Here is a 13,451-nt window from a genome sequence, read left to right as displayed (position 1 = left end):
TGATTACCACAACACGTTCAGCTAACGCTGTCTCTTCATATAAAAAGAGTAAAAAGAAAAGAAAAAGGGGAAAAATTTCTCCATGTGTTGACAACTCTCAGGGCACACTCTTTTAACAACTTTCCTGCATATCATAGAGCAGAGTTAGCTGTAGTCATCATGGTGGGCATTACATCGTTAGTACTTATTTATCTTAGAACTGGAAGTCTGTACTTACTGACCACCTTCCTTCAATTCCCTCTCCCTGATTTGTCTCCTCTGGTAACCACGAGTCTGATCTCCTTCTCTATGAATTTAGTGTCTGAAAGGACTGGGATTGTCTCAGTAATGAGAGATAGGCTACTACGATAGCGGTGAATGGGAGAGAGATATGAAATGAGGTTACCAGAGTGTGGATCATGCTGAGGAATTCAGATTTTACTCTAATTTCAAAGTGGGTTTTAAGGAGAGTGTGAAACAATTGTATTTTACATAGAACATCCTGGTAGTAATGTGAAGGATGGATTTCAGGAGCAAAACTAGAGAAGGAGACCAGTTAGGAGACTTGTACAACATTCAGGTGACAGATAACGAGGGTCTGAATAAAGATGATGATATCCTAGTGGAGGTGAAGGGGGTGTGGATGGTGTAAGGTACTATTTAGGAAGTAAAATAATTAGAACATTTTGTGTTTGAGTGGAAGTCAGTGGAGGAGAGGAGTCAGAATGATTGAGTTTTATATTTCAGAGAGGAGAGAGTGTAGCAAATCTTAGCTATTTCTATGTTTATGACAACAGAGATGTAATAGGTAATCATAGCATAACTTAAGATAAAGAATAAAGGATGGAGTAAGACAAGAAGAGAATGTTCTTGAGTTTTGATGTGCTGACTTTGGGAAATATGAAAGCTTTTTGTAAAGAAGTATAATAGGTATTAGCAAATATGTTTCCTAAACCTAGACCTCAAAAATGATAAGATGTACACACATCTACACATGCTTGATCTATAACTAATATATAGAAGATGTGGCAAAGGAAAGCTGAGTTTTAAGTGCTTGCAATGGGGCAGATTAGAATAGGCTTTTTTTACGTATGTGTGAAAGGCATTATTAGTGAAGCAGGTAAGATCATAGACACAGAGCCCAGATGTCTGGGTTCCAGTCTGGCTTCACCACGTGTTGGATGAGTGGCCTTTACCACCTCTTGACACTAACCTGGGCCTCAATTTCCTCATCTTTCAAACAGGAAGGAGAGTAGAACCTATTGAATGGAATTGTTTAAGCATTAAAGAAGTCATTTTAGGTATACTGATTAAAACAGTGCCCAGCACATAGTAAATATCATACTTGTATTTGCAATAGAAGGAGGTAAATAGAATTCCAAGGTAAGAAAACAAACAGATTACTTAAAAGCACAAATATTTAAGGCATATGTGGAAGAGCTGAAACCAAGTAAGAGTACCGAGAAAAGTGAGTAGAAAATGTTTAAGCACAAGTCAAGGAACCAGGCAGTTCAGGAGCAAAGTAGTTAGCAGTGCCCCATCCTTGATTAAACTTTTAAAAAAGCTGAAAATTGTTGCTGGATTTGAAAATTAGAAAGTTGTGGCCAACCTCTGGAAAAATAACATGAGTTGAATAAAGAGGATAGAAGTAAACTGTAATAGAATAAATAATGAGTAGGGAACTGGAGAGTTTCTTTGTCTTTCTTACCTTTTTCTCTTTCTTTCCTTTTTCTCTCCCTTTCCCTCCCTCCCTCCCTCCCTCCTTCCTTCCTTCCTTCCTTCCTTCCTTCCTTCCTTCCTTCCTTCCTTCCTTCCTCTCTTTCTGTCTTTCTTTCTGAATGTAATGTAATTAAGACAAGTAGGTTATACCATAGTAAACTGAAAGATAAACAGGGGAAATGATTTTTTAATATAATTTGGTTGTTTTACTTTTGTTTTATTTGTTATTATTATTTATTTTTTAGAATGCATATCATTAAGCAGTGTCCATAGCCTTACCAGAAGGGGCCAATAGAAAGAGAAGCATTAATGTGGCTGATTAGTAGCCCTCAAACACAACTGAGACATTTATTTTCTTAACTTGGAATGGAAGATTGAAAAGCTTCAGTGTAAATCTTAAAAAGCATGGAAGTAGAGAGGAATTACAGTAAAAAGTTTAAGTTTGTCCTCTTGGTAAACTTAGGGGAGACAAATTATTAAAAATTAATTTTGATAAAATGTTCACAGCTATCAGATTTTCTGATTTTTATGACAGAATACTTCTACCTTAAAGATTCCAAAAGTTCTGAATTTTTGAAACACTAGCAATTTCCAAAACCTAAGAACCAACATAGCTTGTTGTGGTACATTGACATGAAACTTAATAATAAAAAGTGAGTAATCAAATAATGTACATAATTTTTTCAAAGAAGATACAATTTTAAGATATGTTTTCAGTGAAAACAAAGTTTTTTCTCATTCATTTTGTGTAATCAACTTAGAAGGACCTTCTATCAGTAAAACTCCTTAAGAGTTTATATAATTACTAGGTGCATGCATTAGCTCTTCAACTCCCTGGATGTGGAGGCCAAGGGTGGAAAGGTACTTACTTTAAAAATCACACAAATCCTTGTACCATGATAAATCAGGGCCTTATATTGTCTCTGCATGTCTGTTGGAATTTTAAGTGAATACAATTCTGCTCTGTGTCAGACACTACTAGACTAATTAAGTTGTCAATTTTTTAATCTCTGCAAGTGATAAACTGGCCATTTTAAATGCCACTGTTAAATGTTGTATCAAACTGCAAAGGGCTCATGGTCTCCTGATAGAATTTTAAAATGCCAGTGGTTTCATTTTATTTATATTCTTGTAAATTATGGAAGTCCCTCTTGAATATCTACTATTTGGCCTGCATGCTAACTTAAATTATAAACATTACTTCAGCCTTTGTTATGATAGCAGTTATCTTTGTTAAAATGTTACCTAGGTTCTATTTTGAAATCATTTTTACTGATGAAATAAATTGCAGCTTCATATTTTCCACTCTATTATCTCTTCTCCTGAAATTCTTTTTTACATCAGTGACCCTTGTTTCACTGAAGTAGAGAATCTTAACATCTTTTACATTTTCCCTTTTCACTGTAGCTCTAATGGATCCCAACAGTGACTCTTGTTTTAAATTTTTTATTACATATAGTCGTCCCTTTCCATAGGCTTTGCCACCAGCCATCCCAGGCACTCGGTACTGTGTACCCTAAAGTGCTTGAAGTGCTTGCCCCCTTGATTCAGTTTGTTAAGTCGTCTTCTATTCTGACACATCTTTACTAAAATGTCAATTTTATCATGTTAATTTCTATGTATAAATAGTCAAAGGGCAAGTGTTTAAGTCCAGACATTTTTCTGTGGCTTTTAAGATCCACCAACATTTTGAAAGCTATCCAATGATAATGTATGACATGAGATATTCTAAATGAAGTGGGTCTCATCTGTATCGATCTACTCATTAATCTCCGATGGTTCCTGAACATTCTTGTCCCTCTTGACCTGGGGCGTCTTCCCTTTTCCTGTTCTTTTATGACAGTGTCTATCCCACCTTTTAAAAAGAGTTTTATTTCCTTCTGTACAGCATTCTTGATCACAAATTCCATAATGGCCATGATTGATACACATCATTTCATTTTTTATCATGCATCTTTTTAGGTAGTGTTGTTATCTTTCCAAATATTGTAAGTTCCTTAATGTTAGGAACTATGGTTTCTATTTTTTGTACACCATAACATTTAAAAGAATGATTTGAAAAATGCATATAATCAATAAATAATGATTTTGATAGAAGTTTTTGATTTACCCAATTCTACTTTTGAGGTTGACAGAGTATGCATTTTTTTAAATAGTTCACAGAGGATATATATTTATCATGGGTTCATTTTTCAGTCTGTGTATTTAAAACATTTTCTTACCTTCAATAAGAATCTTGTGTGAAGATACTGGCATTCGACTATCTAACCCCAACTAATAAAAAACATAATTTGTTGATTGATTTATAATGAGTGCCAACATTTAATCAATAATGTTGCTTATGTAAAATGAACCTATGAAACACTATACCCTTCACAATTTTCTTCAAAGTCATTATATCTATTCTAATACATAAGAAGAGTAAAATATCAAATCAAATTTTTCAGCATCAGTAATTGCCACTGATGTTGAAATTAGAATTTCAAACCCAAATTCTAAGTTGAGACTTGAATTAGAAATGCTTAATATCATTTTTTTCTACCTGAAATAAAGGTCCCATATGAATATCCACTTTCATTTCTTTGTGCCTGAATTGAAACACCAGAAATGACAAAAAGATTAACTGGCCAAATATCAAATATATCATTTCTGTCCAGTTTTACCTGAACACTGCTTTTGGTCTTAGGAAATTATTCTTTCTTTTTTGCTGCACCATTACTTTAATTATAATCATCATCACTTAAAAACTGAAGCAGAAGATAGCATTTTAAACTGAGGCATGATGGTGCAACTCCTAAAGGAAGATTGCCAGCCCTTTCAGAATTGTCTTATTAAAAGAAGAAAGAAGGAGGGAAGGGAGGAGGGAAGGAGGAGAGGGATGGCGCTTTTTTAAGCATCTCATTTACACAAGCAGTTTAATAAATGCCCAGGAGCTGAATATCACCGCAGACCATCTGCTGAGGGAATTCCCTCACAGAGCTCCCCAAACCATTTGGAACACAGGCAGCACAGGATTCCCGGCCCACTCATTCCTGCCACAGCTGCCTCCCTACCTGATGAACTTGAGGAACGGCCACATCTGATTTTGTTCTCTTTTTTTTTAAAGATTTTTATTTATTTATTTTTAGAGAGGGAAGGGAGGGAGAAAGAGAGAGAGACAGACAGACAGACAGACAGACATCAATGTGTGGTTGCTGGGGGCCGTGGCCTGCAACCCAGGCATGTGCCCTGACTGGGAATCAAACCTGCGACATTTTGGTTCGCAGCCTGAGCTCCATCCACTGAGCTGTGCCAGCCAGGGCTTGTTCTCTTTTTTTAAAACCTTTTTTTCTTTGTTTTGATATGATTTCACATGAAAAAAATATTTTATTAGGGTAACATTGGTTTCAAAACCATACAGGTTTCAAGTGTACAACTGAGTAAAACATCACAGGCACATTGCATCGCAGGCACAATGCACTGATCACCCCTAGAAAAGTCTCTTTTCGACCCCCTTTTCCCCATCCCTTTGCCTACCTTCACCTGCCCCAACCCCTTTTCCCCAGCTATCACCACAATGTTCTCTGTGTCTATATATATACATACACACATATATGTTTTTTGGATTTTTTTTCTTTAATCCCTTTACCTTCTGACATTTGGGTCAAAGATAAGTCAGTTGGACATGGCCAGGGATCAACAATGATCACAAGAAATTCTGGATTTTAAATAACTGAACTAATGATTGAGGTTTGTCCTTAAATGTCAGTTCTCTAGGTTTGTCCTAATATTCACATTTTTAATGTATATGTAGAGATCAATCAGAGAAAATCTAGACTTTGATAACTACATTAAACTAAAGAATTAGGCATTTTCTTTATATAATTTTAATATATAAAATAGAACAAGGCCATCAAAATGTCTGTGAAACATATGTTTCTGATTTATGGGTGAATTGATAGTTTGTACTAAATGAAAAAATAACCAAGTATTTTAATATAAATTAACTAATTAAATTTAAGCTAAATTTTATTTTGTTACAATAATATATTTCTTACATCCACCAGCAAAACAGTATAAAATTGTTCAGTACTGCTTTTGATTTTTAAAGTGCTATGTCTTCTAAGTTCTGTCTTTTCTATAAACTCTCCCTTAGGGAGCAAATCAAAACAGATCCAAAGGTCAAATATGGGAGTTATTTTTATAACAATTGACAAGTATTTCTCAAACTGTCTGATACGTTTAAATTCAATTTAAGGCAATGAAGTCATTCTGAAATTTTATATTGTTAACATGGGCAATGTTCTATCCCTGTGTATAATAAGCTTTGGGTAGGCATTTCTCATTATTTTCCCATGTATATCTATATTATCATTTTAGAAGAAACAGAAGTGAGATTGATGAACCTTCCCTTACAGGAAGTTAGATTAAATATGATAGAGAACTGAATATAATTATCAACAACCTATGTTTCACTTGTTTAGTGAAAATGTACCAGATCATAGATACGTATTTGTTGATGTCGTGAATGGGGCTCTCGAATAATGTTTTGCAAAGTTATTTTAATTTTGCTTTGAAGATAGAATGTAACCAGCCATATGGAAATATGACAAAGGGAGATGAAGGCAAAGGAAATAGTTTGAGCAAATACAGTTATGGGAAAGTATGGTGAATCAGTGGAGAAGGAAGGGGTGGGAATAATTCAGTGTTGTGTATAGCTGCAGAAGCATTGGGAAGGAGTAATTGGAAATAAACTTGGAAAGGTAAGTTTCTTTTAATTAAAATTTGTATAATAACTGTTTAAATAGTCAAAGCTAATCCACTTTGAATACTTTTGAGTAGGCAAGTGAAATTAAACAGTTTTAGAAATTTACGCATTCTCAAATTCTGTAACCCCTATAGTTTGCATCTATTGAGTCAATTATACATAAACAAGTTCACCTAAGGAATTAGTTACTTCTCAAAATAAAAAGTCCTCTTCTGTGAATTTTCAATGAGGCTGGTATTGTTTACTTTCTTGGTTCTATTAGTTTTCTGCCTTTTCTTTCTGACTTTTGTGATTTTCTTAAAGAGTTTTTCTCTGAAATATTAGACCTACCCCAACACTTGAGCTCCTATAAGGTGCCAAGCACTGAGTACTAAGGAATTGTGAATGACAACAGGACCCACGACTAAGAGAAAAGAAGAATGCCATGCAACCCAGCCTAAATTTCCTAGACAGGTTTCCTGCAACAGACGAAATTTATCAATCAATGATGGGGAATACAAGGAAACATAATTTAAAGAGCTTGAACATGTGTGACAGGTCTTTCTTGGTGACATTTTCTTCCGTTCTCACTTTTTTATTCCATCTTTTATTTCTTGAAACATTTTCAACGTCGTTGATTACATTCTTAGTCTAATACCATTTTTTGAAAGTTCATGTTCCTCCTTTTTCTATTGGTTGTTTCACCTGACTCATTTCACAGTGCCTCCATTCGCTGTTATAATGTCAGAATGTGAATTTGGGTTAAAAAGAGCTTCATTTACTAAAATCGTGGGCAGTCTGGGTTGATCATGCAGATCTTCTAAAGGAGACGTACATTTGCTTCTGTCACTTAGCTGTGAACCCTACCTGTGTCACTGCTTATTTGTTTAATTTTCAGGTTGAGAATTCCCAAAGATTGTGTGTTAATAATTAAACTCTCAAACCTGCAATATGGTGGAACTGGGGTTAATCTATTTAGTGAGAAACGTTTTCTCTCTGCACAGGCCAGAACAGACAATTGTCCTTGTCATCACCCTTTTACCAGTGGGCTGATCTGTTTGGACCCTTCTTCTAGTATGGATTTATTACCATTGGTATAATTACCAATTATAACAGAATAATTAAATTATTCTGGTCCAGTGTTACTTGGTGTTCTATAGTACTACCTTTTCGAAATGAGCTTGGATTGTGCTTCTATGTGATCTGTGCATCTTCTGGTTACCAGGATCCACAGATTCCCAGTGGTGACTTATACTCTAGTTTTTAGACTTTTTCTTCTTTTTTTTTTCCCATTGTAGCACCATTACTTTACTGAAAGTTCAGATATGCAATTTCTGAAAAGGCAATGGTGCGACAGGATATTAGGGGTGGTCACACTCTTTTGTCTGTCATACTATTAGAAATATGCTTTTCAATTTGTATTAAAACAATTTCAGATTAAGACATTCTAGAATCTTCATCTGTTTTATTGCAATTTGAGAACAAATTTATTGAACAACTCAGCTATTTTAATGCCATCGTCATGGTTGATTCATTAACTTATTTATCTTATCAACATCAATGTCCATTCACCTTTCCTTATTCACTGCCTCTGTCCATTCACCTTTCCCTACTCATTGCTCCTGTCCATTTACCTTTCCCTGTTCACTGCCCCTGTCCATTCACCTTTCCCTATTCACTGCCCCCATTCTTCCCAGTGCACATCTGCTTTTGTGGAAACATTTTAGCAGATAATAAAACATAGTTAATTTGTATTTTACAATTATAATAGCAGTATCGAATTCATCCTTTTAAACAACCTTTCAAATGTGAGGCAAAAATTTTCTCTAGCTTTTGCCCAGTCAGGTAGCACATATAAACCCAACGTGTAAATATGGAATTGGTAGCTGTTTGAGTATGAATTTGCTCATTTACTTGACAAACAAATGGCAAAATATCAGCTTGCATCAGTCATGTGTTTAGTCTGGTTGTGAAGTACATAATAAAATGTAACATTTTGTTGTTAGACCATATTTAATAAAACTTTTCGTTTATCTCTATAGGTAGTACAAAATTGGGGGGAATAACTGCTGCTTAAATGGTGTGGTTTATAGGTCATGTAACAAAATCTTAGTATCCATGTTTAAAACAGTAATTAATTGTTACTCAAATGTTTTTTTCAGCTCTTCTTCAAGTGACAATTTCACTTAGCAAAGTAGAGCTTAGTGTGGGGGAATCTAAATTCTTCACATGTACAGGTATGTATTATAAATATTTTCAGATAACTTGTTTTATGCTTTGATTATTTAGTTTAATATATTGGCAAATACAAGTTTTTCAAAATTCAATTATCTAAAAATAAAAATTTGTATTATTGTTAGTTTTACAATAATTGAAAAAGTGTCAATTTTGCATATTAAACAATATTGATTTTATTTCTATTCATTTTAAGTTATTAATTTTGACTGTCAAACTAGCTATTTATTTTGAAAATAACTTATTATGAAATATAATGTATATCTAATAACTTAAATCAGTTCTAATGTTCTCCCTGTCTAAATGGTAACATTGGGATGAATGCCAATATTATAACTAATCTTTGTAAATATATGATGAATAACTAGTTATGGTATCCTGCACTATAGTAATACCTGCTGAAAGTTTTAGGACAAGAAAAATCAAATTTATCCTTATGAAAAGGGATTTAAAATTATAGATAATTATTTAATCAGGAAAAATTGCAAGTTTTTGCAACTATTAATCAAAAGTATCAGATATCATAATGCCTATGGGAAATTATATAGATCTCTTTCAGTTTAATCATGCACATGCTGAATTTTTTAGAAGGTATTTAAATATTTAAACATAAAATTCTAATTCAATGTAGTATAGAACTGAAAATGACCACATTCTACTTCTATTGAGCTTCATCATATTCATTTTATTCATAAAACCTTTATACTTAGTTTCAAAAATATTCATCTGTTTCTATTTCTGTTTATAATTAAGCAATTAATAAGTGGATTTAAATAGGCATTTCTGACATAAATGTATTACAAAAGTTGCCTTGAAGAAGATGTGGTTATTTAATGTTATTAAAATTATTTTTCTGTGTTTTTTTTTACTGTTATTCAATTACAGTTGTCCCCATTTTGCCCCCACTACTTCCTTCCACCCTACCACTCCCACCTCCCCCATTCAGTCCTGCCCTCCATTGGCTTCATGTGTGGGTCCTTTATACATGTTCCTTGATGACCCTTCCCCTTTTCCCCTTGTTATTCCCCTTGTCCTTCCCCTCTGGTCACTGTCAGTTTGTTCTGTATTCCCTTGTCTCTGGCTCTATTTTGCTTGATTGTCTGTTTTATTGATTAGGTTCCACTTATAGATGAGATCATATGGTATCTGTCTTTTACCACCTATGAATCATATTCATAGTATACATACTATATATTATGGTATAACTACACTACAATATAATGCATTATAACTACATATGCTATATATTATATTATATTTTATGTTAATCACATCTTATGAAAAACTAATAGAGGCCATGATTCTTTATATGTTTGCCTTTTTTAAAGAAGATTTTATTTTTAGAGAGAGGGAAAGGGAGAGGGAAAGAAAGGGAGAGAAACATTGATGTGCGAGAGAGACATTGATTGGTTGCCTCTCACACACCCCAAACTGGAAACTAGCCCACAACCCAGGCATGTGCCCCTGACTGGGAATTGAACAAGTGACCTTTTGGCTCACAGGCCAGCCCTCAAACCACTGAGCCACACCAGCCAGGGCTCTATTTGCTTTGTTAAAGGTCTGAATTGAGGTGTGTTGATATATATTTTTGTGTATTGACAAATGGCATAATGGAGCGCAAGGGAGAGATTGGTTCAACATCATTTATTTTGTCAGCAGAGCTTTAGCATAAGAATATAGGTCATTGTTTCTAAATGTCATCTCTATTTCATATATGCAAATGAACAATTGTGTCATATAATCACAGAATAATTAAATAGTTTAACATGAATTTTGAAAACAAAATTAAGTAGTATTTTCCTGAATTTGCCTATTATAATATATAAATTATATAATATAATTGCCTCTGTATCTTTTCCATAATCAAAGTAAGATAAAACTATGAACTAACATAATTCAGTGGTACTGAGTTTTATTCATAATAAGCAAGACAATTAAATTTTTATTTTTATATAAAGTATAACTGAGAGCTATACTGTTATTGTGGAAGTATCTTTATGATAAGTATAAAAGTAAAACAAGAATCTAAAGTAAAGATGTGGGAAACCAGTATATCAGAAAGCTTGATTTTTTTCTACTGAAATAGTGACTATGTTGATATCACTCTAAAGTCTCCTTGCAACCTCAGCCACAGACCTAAAACACAATAAATACGTGTATCTTAAATTTAAGATAGTTGATCCTCAGAGTACTAAGAGTATGTCATGTGTAGAAAGTATTGTCATGTGTTTTCAAAAACATAAAAAATTCCATGCCCTGGCTGGTGTGGCTCAGTGGGTTGAGTGCCAGCCTGTGAACTGAAGAGTCTCCACTTTAATTTCCAGTCAGGGCACATGCTTGGGTTGTGGGCCAGGTCCACATTAAGGGACACATGAGAGGGACCACACATCGATTTTTCTCTCCCTCTCTTTCTCCTCCTCTTCCCCTCCTCTATAAACAAACAAACAAACAAACAAACAAAATCTTTAAAAAATTAAAAGTTCAATAATATTGATTAATTTCTCCAATAGGCAATTCATCAGTAAAATAGCATGAAAAGTTTTATTGTCAATGATTATTTACTAGAGATGCCAGAAGGAGTGTTATGACCACTCTATAAAAATCGAGATTAAACTCTCCATAATAAACACACTTTATACCATGCTATTAAAAAATGAAAACATGCAAAATATTTCACAGAGAATATCACATATACTTTACTGTATAAAATGAGATTTTTGTGTGGTTCAAATTTTAAGTAATGCTCATTTACCTTATTTTTTTGTGACTTCTCTGTGGAGGAGGATTTTTTAAAATACCTCCCCTAAATGGGTTATCCTATAACCACTATGTTATGGATCTATTTAGAAAAACAGAAAATAACATAACTGAGATCCATTTACAATTTAAACTTTCGTTTATACTTTGCTCTAGCATATCTAATTTGATGTAGAAAAGATACTAATTGGTTTCTAAAGCGATTTGTTGGGAAAAATAAGAAGGGACAATTTTCTTCAAAGAGGTCCTGCAGATGGTAGCTAACGTTATGCATTTCCCCCAGATACTTTTGAGTTAGTAGCATATGCTGCTTCCACAAATTATCTCTCAAGTAATTAGGTGAAATACATCCTTTCGGTGACTAAAAAAAAACACAGGAAGTTTCAGCTTTTACAAAGACCATAATAACCTAGATTCTGAATTGGAAAACTCAAATATATGTTTACCCTGTAATGATTTGTCTGTAATTGCCTAGCAGTATAAGTATCATTTCAATGCATTCTAATTATCATATGACTAGTCAATGGTTTTAGATCAAAATGATGAAAGTAATGATTTCAGTTGGGGAAAGAGATTAGGGCCTCATATTAAAAATGACTATTGGCCTTATTTGCACCAATATAACAACCTGGGATGTTATTTCAAAATTTGCTATTATAAAAGCCAAAGTTTGTATTCTATAAGATTTACGTTTTTAGGAGTTCTGCTTTATCAGGGAGAAAAGTTCTAACTCCTGACCTTCACAAAGAGAACTGAAGAGGTGAAATCATGTTAGTAGTTGTGTTTTAATCACACATATCTATCAAGTAAAATTTATATCTGATTCAATGGTCAAGGCAGTTTCATAATTAGTGTGGTAATAATCCATAGTTTACTCTGGTAAAGATTCAACTATCATAGCTTAAATATCAGACCAGATGTTTCCTATGGAACCTTTGGGTTTTGCTTACTCAAATGGGATGGAATCCTCAATATAGGATAAGTAAGATGAGCATGGATTCTGACATTTTTGTTTACTTTCAATTTTGTAAGATTTTCAGATCTCTGGTCCTTTCCTATTTAGTACATTCTTCTAAATTGTTAAAAAATGTTACGTAATAAATAAATGCCAATGTGAAAACAAGCCGTTGGAACATAATTTCAATCCTTTCTTTTCTGTGACCGTTTCCAGCAATTGGTGAGCCTGAGAGTATAGACTGGTATAATCCTCAAGGAGAGAAGATAATTTCAACGCAGAGGGTAGTGGTACAGAAGGAGAGTGTCAGGTCAAGGTTAACCATCTACAATGCAGATATAGAAGATGCAGGGATATATCGCTGCCAAGCAACAGACGCCAAAGGACAGACGCAGGAAGCTACGGTTGTCTTGGAAATTTACCGTAAGTCATGCATTGCTAGTCGATTGAAATAGTAGTTATACAATTTTTATAGTATAACAGTTAAAGATACAGACAAAATAAAATGTGGTTAATAGAAACTAACACTCATTAAGAACTATGAGCTAGGCAGTGTTCTAAGACCTTTACAGATAGCAGCTCGTATCTCTTTAGCATAGTTCATCTCTAAAATAAAATAACATGGAATAGTTGATCATAAACATATAGATGGAGCCAATTATGTTGATTAAATAATATGGATGGACACATTTCAATTTTCTCAGGCCATTAAAATTTTGCTGGGTAAGTAGAAAACAATAGTTCATTTAGTGGCATGAAATATATGGAGTATTTTTTCACCTAAAATAAAAGATAATGATTAGAACACATGGGGTTGCTAATGTGATAGCAGTGACCAGTCTAGAATGGGAATTGGGGAAGGGTTAGTGAACAGGAGCCTAAAGAGAGGGAAAGCTGAAAACTTATCTAGTGGAGAATGATATCTATCTAGCTTTTTCACCACCAGGCCTTTCATTAGTAAGCATTTCCACACTTACACTTCATTTTCTGATTTGCGATCCTTGCATTCCTGCAACTCTTTCCCCTTCTCATTAGAATCATTAAGAATCATTACCCTATTTAAGGACACTGTTGACTATC

At 33.9% G+C, this 13,451-nt stretch overlaps 1 protein-coding gene across 2 annotated transcripts in view; it reads left to right on the top strand.

Annotated features, from left to right (window-relative positions):
- The window catches only part of NCAM2 (neural cell adhesion molecule 2), a 416,937-nt gene that overhangs the window by 226,048 nt on the left and 177,438 nt on the right, over positions 1 to 13,451 (top strand). For both annotated transcript variants that reach the window (XM_045851671.1, XM_045851672.1), the window contains exons 2-3: positions 8,587 to 8,661; positions 12,588 to 12,794. In XM_045851671.1, the coding sequence (XP_045707627.1) occupies positions 8,587 to 8,661; positions 12,588 to 12,794 (282 nt within the window). The remainder of the gene's footprint in view (positions 1 to 8,586; positions 8,662 to 12,587; positions 12,795 to 13,451) is intronic.

Source organism: Phyllostomus hastatus, unplaced genomic scaffold (genome assembly GCF_019186645.2).
Source record: "Phyllostomus hastatus isolate PE091 unplaced genomic scaffold, TTU_PhHast_1.1 phas_contig_86, whole genome shotgun sequence".
In the NCBI taxonomy this organism is placed as follows: Eukaryota; Metazoa; Chordata; class Mammalia; order Chiroptera; family Phyllostomidae; genus Phyllostomus; species Phyllostomus hastatus.
Note: the sequence above shows the minus strand (reverse complement) of the source record. Positions and strands in the feature narration are given on the sequence as shown.